Raw genomic sequence first — 23,743 nt, forward strand, 5'->3', positions numbered from 1 at the left:
AGTCATTGTCCTCGGTTCTACTGGCAGGGTGAATCTAGTGTCATCACCCAAGAAACAGCAGACTGACAACTCTCTTATTCCTCGTGATCAATAAGCCAAAAAAGTCTAAGGCTTTATGGGCGCAGCTCTTGTTTTAGTGAGGTATCCACTCGCTGGTGTAGTCATTGACAGTGGGGATGGCTGCCTGCCACAAAGTTGGTGGTTTCTCGCTCCCTGCTGTGAGGGAGCTGGGCCTCAGGATCTGTGCTCTTGTGGAGGAAAATGCACGAGTCACGCTGCTGCTGCTGTGAGCTTGTCCTGGGCGTTAAGATTGCTTTCCCAAAAAGAGAAAACGTAACACTACAGTTGAGGAGTGAAGTCAGTGTTAAGAGCACTCACTTAGGTGGCCTCCTTTGACCGGGAAGAAAAGCAGGGTAGGAGAAACAAGTTTTCACATTTTATTATGTTTTTTTAAAAATCTGACTGGTTTCCTTATTCCCATGTCATTTTTCCCTAGCCAAATTCATGAAACAGTGAGGCAGTGACAAAATTCACCACAAGCTAGAGGGATTATATTCCCCCCACAAACATAATGTTTCAGATCGATACATTAAACACATACGTGGCAGTGTTCTTTTTTTTCCCCCTTTTCTTTGCAAACCCTTCTGATTGTAGGCAGAAAGCTATCCTTCTTTGTTCTTGATCAAAATATCAGGCGGGTGTGAGTGGCTGTGCCGCTGCTGTGAGGTGTCTGCTGTGAACTGTTTGTTCAGTTTTGGGGAGGGCAGCAACGCTGCAGTGGGGCAGGGGGCTGTGGTTGTTTATCTGCAGGTTCTTCTCTGCTTGCCTGCAAGGGCAGGGTGCAGGCAGGCTTCGTGGGGTCTGTCAGTACTTCCTGATGGGTTGTAATGCAGAAGGTAGTAGTAAGTGCCAAGAAGGGTGAGTTACTCTAGGTGCAGTACTTTGCTCTTGCACATGTGCTGCTCCCAGGCTCTGACCAAGCTTGGAGAAATAGTACCAGTATTTCAGCTTAGTACTGTATAGCATCCTAGTGACATACATGTACTTATTTGAGACGTAATGATTTGTCATGGAACCATGGTTTATCGTTTAGGAAGACTTCTGGCTTAGACTTGAGCTCTCAGTGGATAGAGTACTCATCATAATCTTAGTAAGTCTTTCTGATTGTTATTTATCTTGTCTTCAAGATGCGAGCTGTGCTTTCAGTTGCATGCCTCAAATTCCATGTGTTGTGTTGTCCTATGGCCCTGTCAGCTAGATGCAGCTGGTCCTGCTCTCAGTTATACTGTCCCCTGTAGTACTCATGCCTTGTAATTAAGCATTAGGCCTCCTCTGGTATGCTACACGTAGATCCCACTGAGGTGCCACTTTTTTCCTTTTGTTGCCTTTCTTATGGCTACTATGTATGCTTTACAGGTTTGATTTTCAACATCCTTTTTGAAATGCAGGTTATATGACTACCTGTCATATTTAAGTAATGGTGATATCAACCTGGTTTAGAGGAACAGAAAACATCCAAGCTAAGCAGGGAAGTTATACCTGTTTATACAGGCAAGATTTGCGTTTACGTTTTGGTTACAGTGTCAAATTAGGATTGTTTATGTTTCATTCTGCGTTCACTTAGCAGGATTTAAAAGCCTTTTATTAATAGCTACTAATTTCTAGAAAGGAAATTTTCTTACAGTGGTCTCACCCACTAGTGACTGATTTTGGGATCTTCCCATAGTGTTTCTGTAGATATCTGAGAGACATTCCCCTAAAATCGAAGACTCCCTGGGCAGACAAAGAGCTGTCCCAGTGCAACAGTTAGAGGAAATCACAGCTTTGTTTTACAGAAGTTCACAGTGAGAGCTACTGCTTCCTTGAACTCAGCCTTATCTTAAGAAAAGGTAATTTATTCCCTGACTCATTTTTCAAGTAAATTTAACCTTTTCTAACAGTGTGCTCTCTATCTGCTGCTACTCCTTGTCTGTTTTTTTCTGTGTGCTGTCCCACATGCCATCTGTCTTATTTTCTGGTTTGTTTTCTTTTTAAATACTCTAAGCTAATGCAGCAGATAGAAGTATGAATATTTATGAACCTTCACTGCCACCTTCCTTCCCTCTGAGGGGAAGAGGTGTGGATGGCTTCCTGCCAGGTCGGATGATGCTGTGATTGCAGAAGCTAATTGGGATCTGCCCAGGTTGTTACTTGGAGAGGATGCTACAAGGAACAACTTGGTATTGTCAGTGGCTCAGCAGTGCTTGCATGCTGTGTCAGTAGTCACTGTGCACAAATAATGTAGTAGGTAGCACTAGTCTATTGCTGTAGTTAATGGTCTCATGGTCGAGTAATGCCCCAGTCTGGTGGCAAGGGCTTTATTTTACCATCAACTTCAGAAGTAGCATTTTATAATGCTTTTTAAGTACCTGTACTGATGCCAGAGACCTGGGCACTTCTGATAAAGCTGGGTGTAATACTGTATGCAGGTTTTCGTAGCTGTAACAAGCTCGGCAAAGATTTGTAGGCCAGAGAGTGGCTTGATTTTTTTCCTTCATGCTTTTTCACAAACGTTCAGATAATTCAAAGGAGCATTGAAGAGTATAATAAAGTAATTTTATACATTAAGATTATTTGTATGATATTTAGAATATATATTAAAAAGAAACTCATCACTTACAATATATAAGCAATGTTTGACTTTTTGTACTCCCTTTTTTTCCATCCCGGTGCTGATCAAACCTTTTGCAGTGAAGCTGGTGAAGACTGATGGCTGATGGTAGCAGCTATGATAACTCATGACATAAAATCCAGGCAGTTCCATCTGTCCCAGCTCCAAAAGCTTCTGAAATGCCAGTGTTGCCCAGTAGATGCGTGGTGCAAGTGGTGGCATCCTGGTGACAATGGGTGGAGAACCCAGGAGATAAAACTTTGACTCTTACTTTGTTACAGAACAGTGTGCTGAAACGTGTCCAGGTATGTGGTGAAAGATTGACTTTGCCTGCTCTAAGCCAGTCACTTGTGCAGATAAGGCCCAAATAATTAACAACTGTGCAACAGCTGATGAACATGAAAGTCCCCTTGCTGCCCAGATCTGTGGGCTCAAGTAGCAAGCAGTCTGAGTAGTCATCAGAGCAGTTAGGAGATGGACTCGATGATCTTGAAGGTCTTTTCCAACCTAAATGATTCTATGATTCTATGAATTCGGAACCACAGAAGAATGACGGGTAGCTTTCTGCCAGTGTGGTTACCCAGTCCTTGTGCTTAGGTATCAGCTGAAGAAATTTCATTTGACCTACAGGTAATTTGTTTTTTTGTTTTGTGGTTTGGGTTGTTTTGATTTTTTTTAGTGTATGGTGCTGAGCTGTGTTGGTTAGGTATGCCTTGTTGTCAGGGGCGAGTAGATGGTGGGAGGTGGCTGGCATCATCTCATTACTGTACAGAGGCTAGGCAGGAACTTGTGGTGGCATCTAAATTTGTGTCCTGCTACAGTCATGCTTACAGGATGGAAAGTAAGATTTCCTGTGTTGGCTTAGTGCCAATGTGGTTGCTCATTGGGGCACATTTGTTTCCTTATATACAGGAGTTCTGGATTCCTTAAAATTGAGCTCTGCTGCTAACTGATCACTCAGTGGTTAAATTTTTAAGTGGGTTATTTGTTTTGAAAATTGGATTTCCCTTTGTAATGCATTAGTTCTGTTAGTACAAGTAACACATTGGTTGTCATGAAAAGAGATTAAGCAGCTGGAGATTAGTTTTCTTTTCTCCTGCTCTGTTGACACTGTGCACTTGACCCTATTGTGTAAGTAGTAAGTTTCAGTGTTTTGTCAACTAGTTGTGTCCTTTCCTGAGTCCTGCTCTGGTAGTTCCCAGTCCCAGGCTGAGCCTGGCAAGTAACAGGCAGGTTTTACGGGAAGGGGACTAGATACTGATCTTGAGACCAAAATGGTACAGCAAATACAAGAAATCCAGAATCTTCTACAGGGAGGGTGGGAAGAGCAAGTAACATAAACCCCAGGAAACAACCAGACCTTAACCAGTGGCATGTGTTGGAGAATTCTCCTGGGCTCCAGAGATGGTAAGCTGTGGAAGAAACACTGCGCCCAGGAGAGCGGTTCCTAGCCCTTCTGCTCAACTCCGAGCATGCTTCGGATTAAGCTTGTGAGAAGAGCAAGGAAGGTGCATTCCCTTTCTTGTTTTCCTCCTGGGAAGGAAATGCAGACCCAGACCTGGTAGCAGGGGCACGCTGCTCCTCACAGAATGGGGCCCTGCTACACTATGAACGAGCCGCGATTGACGAGTGCCCTGGGCAGTCTGTGCAAATGCCAGTGGAAAGCCAAGGAGGTTTGCAAAAGGAAAGCTGGTGGAGCTGGGGCTACCTGTAGCACCAAACCTAATTTTAAGATGCTTCTGAGAAAATGTGTATTTCTTTGTACCTGGTAACTGTAATGTGTTAATGTGTTTTGTCACTTGGACCAGTGTAGGATTTGGGATGTAAGGGCTTCAAGTTATTAAATTTATTTCCTGGGCAAAATTATTGTCATCCCTCAGTAAATGGTAACAGACCTTTAAAAGCCTCTCTTCTGGCTGTGTTTTTTTTTTTGTTGTTTTTTTTTTTTCCCCCAGTATCTAGAAACTTTGTAAACAATCAAACTTCCATGGATGTCACTGAAATCAGGACATCCTGTCTTGTACTTCTGTACTGAGTACAGTTTTTAACTCTTAACTGCTTTGCAGTCAGATTATATTGCATTTAAAATAAAAGTTTTACCTGCTACTGTGTTTTCTAACTGTTTAAGTTTTGATTCCTTCTTCATCCCACATACTATTTGTTGTGAATTCTGTGATGAAAGAGCTATGGATGATTATTTTCTCACTGAAAGGCTCTAGGATGACAGCATACTGTGTTATAAATTGGAATTTACTTTATCTGGCCTTGAAACATATCTTTCTTCCTGCTTCTCTTCACTGTTTTTTTTTCTTTTTTTTCTTTCTACTTCACTGAGTCCAGCAAGCAGATAGCTCAGAAAAGCAATTTTGACCTGTGGAACCCAGTGCCAGATATTACGTCTTCATTAGGTTAGCCCAGCCATGTGTTCGAGGTTGGAAGTGTGCATTTTAATCCTAGGTCTCGTAATAGTTATTGGTAGGAACATGAATCTAGCACTGGGGTAATACACTTCCCACAGGTAATGTGTCAGTCCTTTTTAGCTACAAATCACTAATGTACCCATATGGGGTAGGTGTAAGCTGCTTTTCCTGTTTTTTTTAAAAGTGTAGGTCTCTACCCAGTTTGGACAGATTTTCAGAGCAGCTGTGAAAAGGTCTGAATTGCTCTCTGCCAAATTTTGAGTTTTAACGCCAAAACTGGAAGCACTAGAGTCCCTCAAAAAAAGAGGCTTTAACATGAACCAAAAAACCCACCAAAACTTATTAATACATTAACTGTTTTGGCTGGCTTCGACTTGAGCAAGGGCAAGCAAATACTTTGATGTAGCTGTAAACAAGTAAAGACAAGGTTTTGTTTGAAATGTGTTGGGCAATCTGAAACACTTGCCATTACCAGCTATGTTGGGCATAACTTGTGGTGAATGGAAAGTTAGCAGCCTTCATCTTTGGGCCCCAATTCTGCAAATGTGTGCTTAGGTTTTAAAAGCATGACTTGGGTGAGTAGTCCCTCTGAATGCACTTGGTACATGAGTAGGGAGCTCAGCAATGTTGTGGTACCCAGTGATGTGGCTGAGATGGCTTCCATGAAAATGCAGCACTGGAGGAATTGAAGCTATTTGTAAAATTAGGTCAAATTTTGTGAAGATTTTTGTTTCGTTTGTTTGGGTTTTTTTTTCCTCAGCAAAAAGGAATATCTAGCTTCAGAAATTCTAAGTTACTTTGTTGATACTGTCAGTGTAAGATGTTCAAATTTTAGTTTCAAAATCAGCCTGTTCTCTTCAACAAGAGCACCTAGATTCAATAATAATGTTTAAAACACTTGAGTAATCTGGAAGTAAAATATATACTGCTGGGTTTTTACCAGAAAATTTCTACACTTCTGTTTTTTTATGCAACAGTGCTCAACTTTATTAAAGTGTATTTTTAACTTTTTGGGTTTTTTTTTTAACTAAGCCCTGAACCATCTCACTGACTGAACACATCCAGAGTTGAACAAATGAAATCCAGATTAGGTATGCTGAAAAAAGGATAGCATATAGCTGTTTTGTATGAACCATTCTGTTGTTATGTCTTTTCTGCATACAGAGAAATAGGTTGCTACCTTCTATTTACCTGAATAATTTTGAGTAGACACTTAGCCATGTACAGATGGTTAGAACACAGAAAAGTAGAGAAAACTTATTTTTCTGTTTCTGGAAAGTAGCAAGCAGCTATTCAGAGACTCGCTAATTTGGTAGGTAAATGTAACTGTGCTATGGTATATAGCAAGGGGAATTCAGTTTGAGAGGGGAGTTTTTGCTTTGTGTGTGGTGCAAGGTGACTTGATACAAGGCCAGAAATGGGGTGTAGTGTTGTTCAGGAATCCGGAGATGGAGGAATGAAAATGGTAGGATAATAAAGGTTTTAAGGATGTTTCAGAAGAGCAAGACAACTAAATCATTCTCAGTTATACAATACCTAAAGGAATTTTGCAAGGAGGAAGGAAATAATTAGAAACATTGCTGCTTTTAAAATGGGCTTCAGACTATGCAGTGGGTAGAGGGTATGTCGATTGTTGTAGTTTTAATGCATCTAACCCTGCCAACATCTGAGCACCTGTGAAGCTGTGGTGTAACACAAGGTCACTCTCAACAGACTATAATGCAATAAATGTTGCAGGTTAAGGAACTGAAAAATAAACAATGAAGGTTTCTAGTGTTAATTTTATACATCACAAATGTATAGGATTTTCTGTTACAATTAAACTTCACTATGTTACTTAATATACAGTGTATGCAATGTGACACAGTTAAGGTTGCTATGGAAACCTGGCATTTTGGTTCTGTTAACGGTGTTTCAGATGGGAAAACATTTGCATTGCATTACTGCGAGACTCCTTTCTACCCCCACTTCTCAGCTCCTTTGGTTCTCAGTTGGGAGGTAGGTGACAGAAAAAAAGCCATGGCCTGGAATTTGCATGAGTCAGGGTTGATTGAAAAAAGGGATGTTGAGCTGAAACTTAAAAATTATAATTTTTCTGTCAAGTAGGTATTGCGTCTTGAGTTGCTTTTTTGAAGTGAGGAAGTATTTAAATGTTAATCTTTCACAGTGTAGTGTCAGTGGGTTGCTAATTTCAGGGTCTTTTTCTAAAAACTTGAAAATGATGGGTACTTTCTAAAGAAAAGTTTCCAGTAATTTTCACAGCATTATTATGAATATTGTTGGAAATGTACTTGACCTAAAAAATAGTGACCAGTTCTAATACTTCCTGTTAGATTGATGGTTTTTTTCATATTTTAACACTTCCTTGTTGCCTGGCCTTATTCTGTAAAGCATTGAGAACATGTTAACCAAGTCTCATTGAGTACAACGGGAGTATTTACAAGTATAAACGTAACTTTACACTTAATCATTGTGGGACCTAAACTAATTGTAAGTAGGAGGTGATTTGTGGTACCTGTGATTTACGGTACAGGTATTTGTGCCAAGCATCAAGCTGCATCTTTGTGGTTTAAGTGACCCTTTGAACACCTGTCTCTTCGTGCTCTGCCTCTGGTGTACTCTTGGTATAAACGCCTTTATTGCGTTGGTGAGAAAAGAGCAGGGAAGCAAGAGAGCCAGTTTGCTGGGAAGCAGAGAACATGCATTCATTTTTCATAGTCTGTTTCTCATCTCATGAATGCTGGCCGTAGGTCTCAGCAGCACTCGTCTTTCAAAGTGTGCGGTTGCTGAGGCCCACCAAACGAAGTCGCTGCTTGGGGAGTTAACGTTGACTGTTACCTGTCCAAGCTTTCTGCTGCAGGTCTGCCTTCTGTGGCAGAAGTAAGGGTGTGCTTGCAGTTCAGCTGTGCGCAGCAAAGCCCACTGGAAGTGGGTGTGAGCTGACATGGCAGGATACAAACTGAACTGCAGATACAGAGCTGCTTCTGCTGACTCTGCTGCAGGTAATTTGTGTGGTAATTTTGGGTGGAGGAGTGGTAGCGAACAGCTGAAATAGGTGAAAGGGAGGAAGGCAAAGGGCCGTAATACTGCAAACTGGCAGCTGCTTGCTGCATGGAAGTATTTTAACAGCCTGAGAGGCAAGCGAAAGCCCAGTTTCTTTGGCTTGGCACTTTGGCTGACCAAGGTCCCCTTGATCACCAAAGGACGTTTGCTGTGCATCTGTCTGCAGTAGTGCTGCTGTTTCGCCAGTGCAAGTCCTGCTCGAGCCCTGCGTAAGCTAATTCACAGAGGCAAGCCTGATATATGGCCAGGCCTGGGATATGTGGCTCTGTGGATCCAATTGCCCTTAGCAGCATTCTGTGTATGGGACTTAGGGCAGTTCTTCTGGTTGCTCACCTGGCGTGGAGGTGGCACCAGGCAGTCAGATGATTTTGTTTGCTACCTGACTTGCTCTCATAACACACTGCTGCCTAGGAGTGGTGAGGATGGAGTGACTTTCTGTTTGCTGCTTCTGTCCCTTTGCTTGGTTCAGAGAGGGGAATCTAAGGAGGACTTGGTCATGTCCCTTAAAAACCTGGTAGAGAACGCGTAACTCATTGGCTCTGGGAGTGATGTGGTTATCCGTATGCATATGTTTTGACCTTGTCAAAATAGATGTGCAGGCTTTCTTTGAAATGCTTCTAAACAGATCATGAAACTAGCAGTTGTTTTGAACAAGGAACATGCTGGTGTCAACTGCCAAATCAGCAAGGTAGTGCTAAGGGTATTGTCTAAATGCTAGTTGATGTGCTTAGTGTTCATCAGTTTTTATTTTTTAGAAAACTGCAAGTACTTGGTGTTTTAGTTGAATGCTGCAAAGCACATACATAGAATGTGTGTATGCCCGTGTGCTCCAGGGAGAGGTAAGAGAACAGTGACATCTGTCTTACCCTCTCTGGATGCGGTGAACTGCATCCTCCTCTTGTTCTGTGGTGGTGGAACTATGATGCTGTACATGAATTTAGGCTCTGACTCAGAAATGCAACATAAGCTGTGATGGAAATGCCTTAGTATGTGGCGTAAGCACAGACTTGATTTCATTCAGTAGGTGTCCCAGGAAAGAAGGGCACAAAGGGTAAGCCATTTGCCTTGCAATTATAAGATCTGTGGTTTTGTAGTAACTCTACAGAATGACCACAAGGTTCTTAGGGATCTCAGTCTCTCACCTGTAAAATGAAAGCAATATTCTTGACAAGGAATGTTTGAAAGGCTTAGCTTTTTAAATAAAAATAGCTAAAATTTACTGGGATCTCAATTAACTGGAACCAGCACCCTGAAAATTCTTGGGTGTTTCTGTTGTTTACATGTATGATGACGTTTTCTGTATTTCAGTGGCTACAGAGTTGATTTTGTTCATCCAAATGCTGATGGCTTTTTGCTGCCTTGTACCATTTGTTACGGTATTTGGTAGGCAGAGACACGTGTTTTCTGTCAACAGTCCATGAAGATGCAAGGTTTGGCGTGTAAACTCCGCGTACTGTGTATACCTGTACAATGTGAGTGTGAAAGGCTGCAGAGTCTGGAAGGCTTGGGCTTGATGCTTAATTTTAAGAACTGGGATGGGTTGAAACAGGGCATACAAGAAAATGAAGGTGTTAATTATTTTAAAACTTCTGCAGCAATATTCTTGTTGACTTAAACATGAAAGTCTTCCCAGGTGGTCTGATTTCAAACAGCACTGCACTTTTACATTTGGTGTGGCATAGCACTCTACCTGTTAATAGTTTACAATGTGTTTTGTAACCAATTTCTGTCTAGTAACTGCAGCTGAGTTACACAGTGAAATACATTGTTCCTTATGGAAAATGCATCTGGTGACATTCAGCTGCCAGTGAGGGAAGATTAAATCTGGATGTTTTTCCTTGACAATGCTCACTAGTGATATGGAATTTCTGGTAGCTTTTTTGCTTCCCCTTATTTTGTGTGAAACACGACAGCCCGAGTTAGTCGGTAAAAGTCTTTTCCCAAGCAAGGTAGGCATAATTCATCTGGGACGTCCCTTGGAGCTGAATCATGTTTTGTTGTTGTTGTTCTGTTCCTGAATGAGACATGTTTCTGTTACATTGATTCTCATTTATTTTATTTGAACTTTGTTCATGTGGATAGGCTGTTGCAGATGCAGTTGGTGAGCTGAAGGTGCTCTAGGCTTAGCCTGTTCTTACTGCATTAGTAGGGAATGAAAATGCTTGGACTGTTAGCTTACTACAGCTCTGTAGTGGGGATAATAACCTCTAAACATTGCACCAGTTCCTCAAGACCAAGGCTGTTTGTTTCCTTTGCCTATCTTATCTCCAGATCTTATCTTCACTGTCCTTGAGAGTCCACAGGGTGCAATAGCCACATCAAATCTCTCTCTTTCTCTCCATTAGGAGATAGATAAATTGTGATACTGGTCTATGTTTAATCTGAACAAGAAGACCAGGTACTGCTTCTGCATACAAATTTATTTTCAGTCTCTTAATTTTTGCATTTTAATTATTTGGGGATTTTAAGAGTGCCCCCCTGTTACAAGAAACATGACAGGCTTAATACTTTAAAGGTCAGTGGAGTTGTGTGCATAAATAAGGGTTACTCACCTAAGCAAGGGTTGAGTCATCAGCCTCAACTTCACCAAGGAGGAGAAGCTCTCCTAGGTTAGTTCAGCACCCTTCAGTTATGTATAATGGACTGGAACTTCTTTACAGAGCTTATTAATGTTTTAGAAGTAACATTACATGGTAATTATAATGTAACTATATAATTGTATTAAAATAAGTGCATATTTATCTTGCTAGCTTTAGAATAAACAACTTTTGTCCATTCTACTGAATTTAACTTAATGCCATTAGTCTGTGCTGTGTTTTATTGACTTGTGCTAGTGCTTTCCTGAAAGCTTCCAATCTCACTTTTACCTAGGTCATTCTGCCTGAAGAAAAATCTAAAAAAAGTTGTCGTTTACTCTTCTCTTTGCTGGCTGTGCATTTGTTACCTTTCGTCTTGAGATTCTGTGGTGTTTATTCTGAAACTTTTATCTTTATTATTTGTTGTGAATGAGATTTTGTTAAATGGCTTTGGTTTAGCAGCAATTTAGGATTTATTAATATTTTCGAGATAGATCACAGGATTAAGTTGTATAATTTTAACAGTACTTAATCATCAGTCAATTTAACAGAGTGATTTGATGGAATTTGTTACAGTCAAATTTGCGACTTAGTAATAAGATTCAGAAATGGTAAAGATTGCCTGAAACTTACAGCAGGGTTGCACAGAGATGGGAGGTTAAATCAAATCGCACACATGCACAGATAGAGAAAACAGTTCGAAACCACACGCAAACAGGCAGAATAGTTCCGAAGCAAACTGCAAATGCACATGCACAGATACAACAGTTCTGAACCAAATTTCACCCCACACCCGCTCCCTCCCCACAGAGGTTAACCTATGATTAAAGTTTCCTTTTTGTGAGTTTCTTGAATTACTGACTTTTATGTGCTGGCATTCATCAACGGACGGTCAGTGAACCTCACAAAATCAGGTCTTTAAGTCCTCACGAAATCATCGATGGACGATCTTTCAATCCACACGAAACCTACCCTGAGATGTGTCCCAGATCAAGGGGAGACACTGGGTCACACAGCCCGCTGCGGTCCCGGAGAGCTCCGAAGGTCTCACCTTGGATCGCTGTTTTTAAGGTCTTGAGATGATTGGCTTTGGTCATTATTTTACATTCTGGCCACAATTCGTGCTGCGTCATTCTGATACAGGATTCAGGCAGCAGATGGCCCCAGGTGTGGCCAGGGGCTGCCTGGCCACCCCAACCCCAGGCTGCTGCACTTGCAACTGAGATAACAGCACAATGGGAGGGTTTCCCAAACCATGCAGGGCTTATCCTGAGATCTCGGAGTGGCCCAGGGAGGCTGCCCCACCACACTATTACACGGAATGAAATACACTAGCAGAGTATAAAAGCAGTAAAACTCAAGCTGGTTAGTCCAGTCAGTAAGGCATTAATGAAATGCTGCAAAGTTCAGCATTTCTCATAAGGTGCTAAGGTGCTTTCACCTTCCTGTTTTTAAAAATGGGATGTCTGTTGGAATGAATGCTACAGTTGATATTAGTGCTTTGGCTGGTGAAGCCTGATGATACGCATTTATATGACCCAGTAGCAAATTACAATGTGTCTCCTCTTCTGTATTAACCTGTTTCTGTTGCCTTATGCTTAAAGGTGTTGTGTGTGACCCTATGTGTGTTTGTATGTATTTGCATCTGCACAGTGCAGTGGAAACTGCTTTGGTCTCACCAGAGGCACAGATAGCAACCCCCAAGGGTACAGTTTCAGATATAATGCACTGAAAATACTTCCTCTCTGTCTGTGATTTGTTCTACAATTTCTTATTCTGCCAGCTTTATAGACAATTTTGTTCTCGAAGCACTACATACATATCTTTCCTTTTTTTGGTCTTGATATTGACTTGGTGCAATCTTTCCCATCTCTTATGGTGCATTATTTTAGGGGTCAGAATTGGCATATGTACCCAGAAGACTTGTTATTTGTAAAACAACACTCTGCTGCAGCGTTGCAGATCTAAGCAGAATCGTTAGTAATGCTTCGTGTCTGAAAATGACCTGTGGCAACATTTGAATATTCATATTACAGCAGATGATAATAAGGAAGCGTGCAGTGGTATGAGCAGGTGTGTGCACTGTTTGTCTGTAGTCTCAGGGCAGAGGTAAAATAGAGAAACAAAAAAAAACCCTAACGTTGTGTGGTATACTGCACCACAGAGCTCGTGAGAGCTACGTGGTGTGTCTGGGCAGCATCCTGCTCCCTTGGCACAGTGGGGTCTCACTCTTACATCCTTGGCGTGACTATGTCTGCTTGGCTGTCTCACTGGGAGTCTTCTGCCTTAATCTGCTCTGTCTTCCCAACCGTGGAAAATTTGTGCTTAGGCCTCTCACCTTCTCTGCTTTTTCACAGTGGGATCGCTGCCACCATTGCTTGCTTTGTGGGGCCCCTGCTAAGGTACAGGATACTACCCTTGACTTGGTTTCCCTAAAGTCAATTCTTTGCGTTTTTACATATTTCCTGAAGGAGCTGAGAGAGCCATTTAAACCTAGGTCCTCAGAGGAGTTAGGCTTTTTATTTCCTTTTGTGGATCTGAGCTTTAATTTCTATGCATATGCTCGCAGAGCCAAATAAAGGTGAGACTTTGCTATCAGTCCCCTAAGTTTGTCAGTTTAAATTTTATACAGAAAACAGTAACTGGCTCCTTGTCAAAGTAGTCTCCTCTGTTGTTGTCATTGCTGCTGGTCCTTGAGGCTGGTTGGATTAAGGCTGGTGGGAGGATACTTGCACACGTTGCTTTCCCACTCTCATTTGAGTGTGTGAAGGTACTTCATGTAGTTCAGTTCCCCATTTGCAAAGTAGAGAATTACAGCATTTTCCTACCTCATGCAAGGTTGAGAGATATTGACTCTACAGGGTCATGAAAATATATCTAGAGAATTGCATGATCTCGAACATTTTTGTTTCTCTCTATGTCTTTCCAGGACCTGCAGTGGGCACAGATGGCCAGAGACAAGCTGTCAAGTCCATTGAATGTTCTAAAAATAATCAGGATATTTCATTGGATTCTGTATTGCTTGTGCTGTTGGATGTGCTGTTGTTCATGTGCAGTTTTGTAAAGTCATGCACCCAATTGGAGGATTGGTTGTTGATGCTTTAGAGCCAGCAAACAGGATTTCTGGGTGCTTACCCCTGAGTGCCTCAGGCAGGTCCTCTTGTTGTCTCATGAAAATGTAAACTACTTAAACTGCAAGTAGTAAGGTATATTATTCTTCATGCCTGAGAAGGGGGGGAAAAGAGAGGAAAAAAATCAAAATAATTTCATAAATATATCAAAGTCTTTAGAGGACTTAGGATGCTCTACTCATATAATTATTTATTTTTAATGTTCCCCTCAAAAATAAGTTCCCTTCCCCTTTGTTTATCCTCACACTTCGAACAAGATCTTCCTCTTCTGCTGCTCTGAATGTGCCATGACAGGAGGCTGCTGTCCTGCAGTGCCAGGCGGCAGAGTGGGTAGCAGGAGCTGGAAGCATTTCTAGAGGTCTTGGGAACGTGGGGGCAGTTGCAGTGGTGTGGGTACCCACATTCAGGAATTCAGTTTTCTTTGTTGGTTTTGTTTGTTTGTTTGTTTGGGGTTTTTTGTGGCCTTGCTGGAGCATACCCACCCTCATTACAAACTCCCAGTAGCATCCCCAAAACTCCCTGGCAGCAAGCCTAAACAGGCAAAGCAAATATCCAGAAATATGCCAATATAAATGAAAAAATCCAGATCAATAGGACTGACAGCAAAAAGTACAGTATATTTTTATGTATTTTGTTCTCTTCATATAATTATCAGGTGCTGACATTTGCTAAATTTGGAGGGTGGCAAATTTTTAACAGGACTCTTACTTAAACGCATTGTTTGTCCATCAGGAATATCTTTCCTCTTGAAATGACCTAATAAAAGAATAGGCATTGCTGTAGACATGTAATACAAGCTTTTCACTGTCTATTTTTGTTCAGTGTAGAAAGAGTTATGCTGAGCCTGAAATTTCTGTAAAATCAGCTTTGTCATCATTTGAGTTTGGACTGTATTCATGATATATGAGTAAGATGTCTGTCTCCCAGCATATAAATATCCCCCAAATATGTACATTTTTAATAGTCTGCCTGATTCAGTCTTTGTCTCTACCAGAAAGGAGCTACCAGGAAACCAAGATTTGTTTTAATAATATATCCTTAATAACATTTTAAGCAGTTAATATTAATAAAGAATACCTGTGATTTCTTTCTTTGGAGATATCAAAGGACAGGTGGGGGGAAGTGTGCAGTAGGTTTGCTTTTTTGATATAACTTTAAAACATCAGTGACAACCTATAAGGTAAATGTGGCTTTTGTACTGTTACTGCTTAAATAACTAAAAATTGAAAAGGACCTTTCAGAAATACCAGCTTTCAGTAGCAATTACTGCAGGTTACGCTGTGATCCTCCTAGCTTTCAGGCTGTTTTTCTTTTTTCGTTAAAGCCAACTAGTACATGAAAAATTCCCAACAACAAAAATAAAATCAGAGGTTATGAAGTCAGCACTCAGCTTGCTTTTTCTAGTACTATATTTTCAAAATATAATTGTCAACTTAAATATGCCTTCCTAGAACACCACCTTTGTTTCTTCTAAGAATGTGAGCTAAATAATTTATAAGTCAACAGAGTGGGACCTGATGTTATTTTATTGTGCAAATTTTCATTAATTGGTGCCTGGATGTGAGAACCCTGTGAATTTTTACTAGCAAAAGAAAAAAAAAAATTACACCTGAATGCCTTTGTTACTTCTGGTCTGTGGATAACATTCCCATTTTCTGAGTGCCCACCTGTTCTGAATAAAACTTTTTTAAGCTCTTGTTTTATTCCCCCTCACCGTGTGAAAGGACTTGGAGTTGCATTTAGTTGGTGTGGGAAGAACAGGCTCCGTACCCCTGTTGCCATCGCTAGTTTTGTTTAGCATCGATGAAAGCAAACAGCAAACCTGACACTTGGTGAGCGGAGCAATGCCACCTCCTGCAGCATCTGCGGTTTGGTCTGGGCTTAAGCCCTACCTTCTCTCTCTTCGTGCCCCTCTTGGCCAAAGCGGGGAGCGGCTGTTCCAGCACTGGGCAAGTCAGGGCTGCAGGCAGGTGGGGTTTTCTCCTCCTGCGCTGTGCTGGAGCAGGGCTGGTATTCCCCTGGGTAGGGTCCGTAGATCACGGGAGAGGAGGAGGAGGAGGAATGGAAGGACCGTGCTGCTGACTTTTGCGTGGGGTGAAGCCCTGAGGATGGCTCTCACTTCCCTCTGTTCATCCCAGCTGATTGTGTTTCTGTGTGGTGAGAGGGGCTCTCCCCGCCTCCCTCTTCTTCCCACGGGTCCTGCTGTCCTCTGGGTTGTGGGTCTAATATTATCTCGGTGCTCCATGGTTATTTGATAGTCCTTGGTGTCAACATGAGACTCAACTCTGGCTCGTCAGTGCCCTTGCTCACACATTGGTGAGTGTAGTGAAGGCAAAGCAGGCAAAGGGGAAAGAGTGGTTCTCCTTTCTTTGAACTCTTTGTAGTTTGCTATAGAGGTCATAGTTGTACGCTTTGAAAGATTTATTGTAACTCTAAATGCAGGGCTAACAAAGCAACTGGTTTTGATCTTCTGAAGATCTAAGGGCCTGCCCCAACAGGGAAGATAAGGATGTATCAAAATTCTGAGGAAGTATGTGGTATCTTCATACAGACTGGACATCTAAGCAGGACAATTTGTTTTGATGCGATTCTTACGCTACTATCATGTAGGTTTCTGTGTCCGGCTGAAGACTGTGACATGCATTAACTTGCAGATATAAAATAGTATTCTCTTTATAAAGCCAAAGGTGTCATAGGCAAATCTGCCATTTAAAGAGTGAGTATTACTGTAAGACTCTACCTGATGCATAAAAATCAGAGAGACTAGATTCTTTTTGATGCATTGGATGTATTCAAAATTAATAAGTAAGAAAAAGTGCATTTTGAAGCAATGGACTTTAATTGCAGTGGACTAATATTCCATAACTATGGAGAGAAAATTATGGCAAGTGTTTCTGATAAAATCTAGCAGGATACGTTCTTGGGCTTTTTGAGTAGATTAGTCTGGTTTTGCTACATTATCTCTATTGTTGACATCTGATAGTTTGTAGCTTATTGATCTTTTAATGAAGGGGAAAATAATGGGAACTGATTGCGTCCTGGAGGAATTTTTCTTCTTTTGCTACAAATCATAATTTATGCGGCTTCCATTTCTTTGTTTTACAGCCCATTAAACTGAAATGTTTAGTAGTAACTTCTGATTTGAACTTTAATCTGGAATACTGATAAAGAACTCTTAAGAAGTTAACTTATTTTGTGCATGTGCACAAGCCATTGGGCTAGGGTGAATGTGTGTTGGAGAAGGGAAGAGGATAAAACATCTTGGCAGGATTATTGGAAAGCAATTGGTGTGGCATATCATTTATTGCAGTAATTGCCAAGCAGTTCTGAAATTCCCAACTTCTGGTTTCCAAGTGCCTCAGTATGGCATTCTCCAAAGAGGTGGTGGAGGTGGTGATTTCCAGTCTTACTGGTCTCCCCTTTTCTTTTTTTTTTTTTTTTTTAACTTCTCCGAAAACCTTCCCTAGTCCTGTCTATCTCAAGGTAACTGCAATTCGTCTGGAGAGCAGGAGGTCCATCGTGTTTCTCTGTGTACTTGTTTGAACTTGTGTATTGTTCACAACAGGCAAACCTGTGTAAAGAATGTAGATTGCTCTTTTTTTTTCTTTACATTGTTTTAAAACTTTCTTATTTCTCACTATTTTAAAGAATTTTTATAAAGTGAACATTATGTATCTTTCTGGTTGTACTGTTTGTACCGGTTATTTCCAAAGCTTCTCTTGATCTTCCTGTCTATAAAACACATGAAACCAGGAAGATGTTTTGATATAAACTATTTAACAGCTTGCAAACTTCCAGGTTTTTAAAACTTGCTATTGCTCTTTGAGTTACGTGTTTTGCAGTATCTTTCTTCCCCTGCTGGAGAAACTGGCCTGAGTGCATTTATTGTTTTTTGTCTCATTGTATACTAAATGGATATCCCATGGCAAACATTGACTGGTTAAAGTTTTACTTTGCTTGTCACTGGGTCATTTGCATTTCCACAACCCTGTTGATTTTTGTAGGTGTTGTTGACATGTTGATTTATGAACTTCCTGTTTTTAAATGTTATATACAGGGGACTCTGTCTGGGTATGAAATACTGAGGGGAAAAAGAGATTCACGCTTGGCTGTTCACCTTGCCCATTTGACTGTACATAATGGAGACCAAGGAAGAGAAGAAGGAACGAAGACAAGGCTATTTTGCTCGGTAAGGTTACAGGGTTTATTTCAATGTTGATTAAACTGTGGAATTCCTCATTCTGCCTTTTTCACAAGGCTTTATGATTTTTAAAGCATGTAAAAAAACCCATGCTGCATTATGTATCCAGAAAGTGCTTTCGTTGCTGAGTCTGTAATGTTGGAGTGGTAATTTTTTCTTTTGGGTAGTGAAGATAAACTTGAATTATAATTGTTATTTGTAACACAAAACTGTTCCTGGGTACTCGATTGCAAATTGCAATTTATTTGAGCTTCTAGCATCCGGTTCCTGAAGCGTGTTTATAAAAACAAGCACATCTAAACCATAAACATGTCTAAACCTAAAGTTTATCTTATTTCAAATAAAGCACAGACTAGTATTATCTCATGGGATAAGATCATCTAAGAAAGGGTAGTTATATGCTGATAGGTTAAGCTGCCTAGACTGTATCATCTTTCTAAATACAAGCAATGTTTTTTCAGTCAATCATTTTTATCATTTGGAATTCATGATTGTTGATTTTTAAGAAATAAGTGACGTTGATTTCCTGATAACTTGTCTTTGTCAATTAGCAAGCCTGTAATCATCTCTGAGCTCTGATGTACAAGAAGAACCAAAGCTCAGTTACTCTTGGGGGTAGGAGGGGAAGGAAATCAGTATAAAAACCATCTTTGACTCAAAGATACTTTCTGCACCATTGAAGAGGAAAAGTGTATAGCCTTTCCACTCTGTACAAAATAACTGTTATTGAAACTGCACTAAAATGCTAGCCATAGTGTGTTACAGACATCTAGAGATATGCCTGTCGCACCACTTAGAAGTAGTAGTGTGGGGAAAAGTTGCAGCACTTCTGTGTTGCTGTTCAGTTGGTAAGTAGTGATCGCTAAAGACTTGAGGAAGTTTTGTGGTGAAGGACACCTGTTAATGCCAGGTAATTTGCTCTCCATTTGAAGAAATGCAATTCTGTGGATGTTGACAGAAAAGAATGTTGCAGTTTGGGATTTTGAGAAGGAAATAAACAGTGGCACCTATAGCAGAGGAGGTATCAAGTAGGATAAAGTAGAAGTAGCTGAAGAGATTGTACTAAGGAACAAGTAATTTCTTGTTAAGGAGAGACTCGGGCTTTGAGACAGATGTCTGAGTATGATGCTTTAGTACTGAAGAGAATGTTCTGAGTCCTTTCTAAATACTGTCTGCTAAACAAAATGGAAAGCCACAAGAGTACTTCAGCAAAGTTATTGATGTTTTATTTAATCTGTTTTGCAGCTTTCCTGTGTCATCTGTGGCTATTCTCTATTAAAAATTCACAGGGGCATTGTGTCTTGTATAGGCACAGGACATTAGGCAAGGGTCAAAAAGACCTGAAGTCAGTTCTTAGTTCTAGCACTTACCTATGCTATGTAACTTTGGGGAGGTCATCTGTCTCTTTCCCTCCTGGGTTGCATCTTTTTTCTTTATGCAGGTTGCAGGCCCTTAAATTAAGTTCCCACTCTAAGCAAACCCATGTGTGATTTCTACAAGAATGTTCTTGCAGACCCTCAAAATATGTTTTAATAGGAGCTAAAGTAGGTCAGAAGGTGGTATGTCCAGCTTACCTTCATGTACATTGTCTGTGTGTGCAGTCAGGGACAGAAGCAGAACTGAATTTTACATGTCCTCGATTTTAGTCTAGCACCTTAAGTCTAGCATGCTTCCTCTAGTGAACAGGTGTCCCAGCATCCTGCAGATGAATGGTTTGAATGCTTTACATGATGACCCATGTAAATGTCATATGAGTACCTGAAAATAGTAAGCAGCTTATATTGCCCTTAGTACAAAGGCAGTTCTAACAATGTCCCTATCTGTTTTTTTTAAATGTTTTAAAATTTAGTTTTTGGCTTGATGTAGACAGAAGTTCCCAGCTTAGGTGCCCAATATTGGGACACCGAGATGATTTAATCAGGTGCATGCTTTGATGTTGCTGTCAGTTTTGGTTGTTTCGTGTCTTAGAATCTGTGGATGCCTGTTCTTTCCTTAAATTTAAGCACCCAAGTTTATTAGAGTTTTGGCTCTCACGCTGTTTTGTGTGCTACTTTGAACACCATGCTTTTCCTGCCAGCTTGGGCTCATATTTATTAAGCTAAGAGCAATCTCAGCTGATTGCCCAACACATGCACCTTTCTTACCTCCATTACTGTTTTTTTTCCCTTACCTCTTATTACTGTTATGTTTTGTGAGCCTAAGATAATAATAGTATTTACAAAATCTAAATTTATGTATAGTAAACATTCTTGTGAGACAAGGACTCTCCACACCTTTACCTGGATCTTGTTATTTTTGCCTATGATCAGATGTTCATGGGAGAAGACTACTGCTTACCAAGGAAGAGAAAGGAAAACAGGATAGACTTTTTGCAAGCAGGAGAGATAACTGTGCTCCATGTCCAGAGGGTGGGGAAAAGGGCTCTCTTCCACCCAGGGCTGACAAGGAGGATCCTGCTTATATCCTGGTTAGAAAGGAGAAAACATACATATTTGATGCTGATGAGATAAAATGTTTTATAGCTACCATGAGGACTATATTAATGAAAATACACAAACTTTGATAGAAAACCTCACTCTGTAAGTGAGGAGAAAGGTTATTCTGGTATTAACAAGGACAAAGGCATTAAATGAAAAATGGGAGGTGATAGCTCTTTCTCTTAAGCGCCTGCTAACAGAAACCCAAGTTCTCTGTTGGCAGAGCAAGGGAACATGTGGGCATGAACAGCCAGATGAGCAGTGGCCTCTCTGCCTTGCCAGCATCCCAAAATGTCTGACTTCCCATCAGAAGGTGGCTTTTGGCCTTCAGGCTAGTGTAATCTTGGCCCCTCGTGGACAGGTTTTGCTAGGGGTGGCACTCAGTGTCTGACTGGTTGCTATCTTGAGAACCCCAAAATATTTAACGTGGTTAGCATGATGGTTGTTATGTGCTGATAAATCAGCTCCTGAACTGCTAGAGATGAAGCAAGGTTAACGTGAAATAACTGTCAGCATCTCTGTCCCCCAGATTTATTCTTGTAAATAAGCTGGTTTAAACATTTATCCTTTTAAAATATTTAAAATTTCTCCATAGAAGAGAGCCATCCAGCCATCATATCTTTCCACTACAGATCTTTGTGGTCCAGGTGCCTCAGTTTCCCTGGGTCTCTTTCCCTCCCTATGGCAAGTGAAGCTGAAATAAAACCCTCACCATCCATTTTTGCTTCTTACCAAATGCTCCTTTACCCACTGTGTTTTGTGATAAAGGGCTTATTTTTTGCCTTGGTTGGCAAGAAATAAAACAAGTAACTTTTCAAACAACAGAGAAATCTCTACGAAACTTTTTAAAGACCAATTTAGATTCCTTATGCAGATAAGATGTTACAGCTCGTGGGAGTTTAACAGGCAAGAAGTAAGAGTGTAAGAGTAACATGCAAGCATGAATTTCTCTTATGCAATAGGTCCTTATTTAAGACTGCTACTCCTACTTAAACACTATTTCATGTAGTTAAGTTTTCTTGCCTAATTCTTCAAACCTTGTTTTTAGGCTCTTCTGTTGACTTCTGTGTCATTAGCTCCCAAATGGACCAATATTACTCCAGCTCTTGCAAAGAACTCTGTTTCCTCTTGTTGTGAAGTCTGTCCCAGTATCCAGGAAGTTCAAAAACAAATGGTACAGTGTAATATAGATGTACAATGGCACATCTATGTGTATTGGGTCCCTGACTCTACTGTGACATTTGGCGCTTTTTATTGTGATTATGTGCCCTTGAACCCTGGTACAACTTGGCATTTCCCTCTGCCTGTGCTTCCTTTATCTTTCCTCTCTCCTTACAGAGTGAAGAATCTCCTGGTTTTCCCCTGCCCATTGCATAGTTCAGAGGTATTTAATCTCATCGTGTGAAATGAATAGCTATTAAAATTTTAACTTAACTTAAAAAGAAATTATCAACATGAGTGATGTGTGTCACATGGAAAAAAATTGCCTTGGATATAAATTGGTAGTCTGGAATGCTAAATCATAGAACCATAGAATTGTTTAGGTTGCAAAAGACCTTTAAGATCATTGAGTCCAATTGTCAACCCAACATCACCATGCCCACTAAACCATGTCCTGAAATCTACAGCTTGAATCTGGAATTACTTTGCATGCGCTGTTGTCATACTGGGTATGTTTGGACAAGAAGTTGTAGGAGATGAGAAATCACAAAGGAAGAATTTGAGTAGTTTCCTGAAAGAATGACAAAAGGGGCTCTTTCAGTTTCAAGTTTTTTGTGTCTTTTGACCTTCCTCATTGTCAGTTACTTAGCATTTTCCATGCTTTATATGATCTATCTATGATCTATGTCAAGTAGCTCTCTACTACTTTCTTAGCAGAGAACAACAAATAAGTAGTGTTTTATTTGGAAAAACGTTACTTTTCAACAAGTAGATTGAGATGCTGACATTACTTTTATCAATAGTTACGTCTCCAGCTTGGGGTGACCTTAGTCTGAAGAATGCTGTATAGAGATGAACCTTAAACCTGATACTTACACTGAATGATTTTTTTAATAGTTTCCAGGGGACTTAAGAATTTTAGTTCTCAGTCTCTGTTTTTTTTGGTCACCACTGAGAGCCAGATTTCTGAAGTCAAAGATGAAGTGCTTGTATTAGGGAAAATATTCTCACTGGGACCTGGGTGCTTTTGTGTTTATTGAATTTACATTGGTCTTGTTACCATCATTCTTTTGAAAAAAAACTACGTAAGTGTCTGGGACATGCTCCAAAGCCTGTTTGAGTAGGCGGAGACTCCCTTTAGCTCCAGATTGCTAATACTCTGTCAGAACCTGAAGCCAGTTGTACAACCTGATGTTCACCTCATGTTTCCTTATGATGTGAATATTTAAGGGAAATAAAGGAAATCACAGCATGTTTTAATTTAATTTAGATTCTTGACTTAGATACCTAATTTTACTTTCATACAGATTAAGATTTGTACATTAAAACCAAGATTTACAAAGATAGATATGAGTGTTTAGGACGGTTATCATTTACTTGTTACCAGGCTTTAATTTACAGCTTTTTTCTTCTCCTAATTATTTTTTAATACCTAAAAATCAGTAAAAATACCCATACAATAAACGGTATATAGCATCCCAATCAGATTAGTTGTTTACAACCTAACATTAGCTTTCCTTTTTAAACATTCACAACCCAGGATTCTTGAGAGTAGGAATCATTAATACGTAGTGGCTGAGCTGTAAACAGCAAGAGTCTGGAAAGCTTAACTGGAGAAGAGGTCATATATACTTGTCATATTGGTATGGTCTTTCCCTGGTCCTTGCTCCTGGCCGCTGTTAGAGGCGGGATGTTGGCTTGCACAGACCCTTGGTCTGACGCACTGTGGTCACTCCTTTGGTCAGCCTTTTGCGTATTACAAACTAACAGGTTTATAAGTATCTCATTTGGAATTTTTCTGGCTTGGTTCTGTTTTATTCCCATATTCAGTATTTGTGCACTTCATATTTTTTATTCCTGTGGCTATTAAGACATAGGAAGATGGTGAACTGAGAAAAATGCAGCAAGCACAGAGGGAATATGTGGAAAGAGAGGATATCAATGGCTAGGAAGGAGGGAAACCCAGATAAGAAATATATGCACAAACAAACTTTCTTGAGGCCATCTCCTATATGTGAGACTGTGTCATAGGTTTTTCAGTCAGGTGCTTTTCTTGTTGGCCAG

General features: G+C 40.4%; 1 protein-coding gene across 5 annotated transcripts in view; it reads left to right on the forward strand.

The window, feature by feature from the left end:
- Positions 1-23,743, forward strand: part of NCOA7 (nuclear receptor coactivator 7) — a 98,273-nt gene that overhangs the window by 6,931 nt on the left and 67,599 nt on the right. For all 5 annotated transcript variants that reach the window (XM_049818033.1, XM_049818036.1, XM_049818032.1 and 2 more), the window contains exon 2: positions 17,898-18,029. In XM_049818033.1, the coding sequence (XP_049673990.1) occupies positions 17,980-18,029 (50 nt within the window). In that variant the 5' untranslated portion in view covers positions 17,898-17,979. The remainder of the gene's footprint in view (positions 1-17,897; positions 18,030-23,743) is intronic.

The sequence above is a fragment of the Accipiter gentilis genome, chromosome 15, assembly GCF_929443795.1.
Source record: "Accipiter gentilis chromosome 15, bAccGen1.1, whole genome shotgun sequence".
NCBI classification, from domain to species: domain Eukaryota; kingdom Metazoa; phylum Chordata; class Aves; order Accipitriformes; family Accipitridae; genus Astur; species Astur gentilis.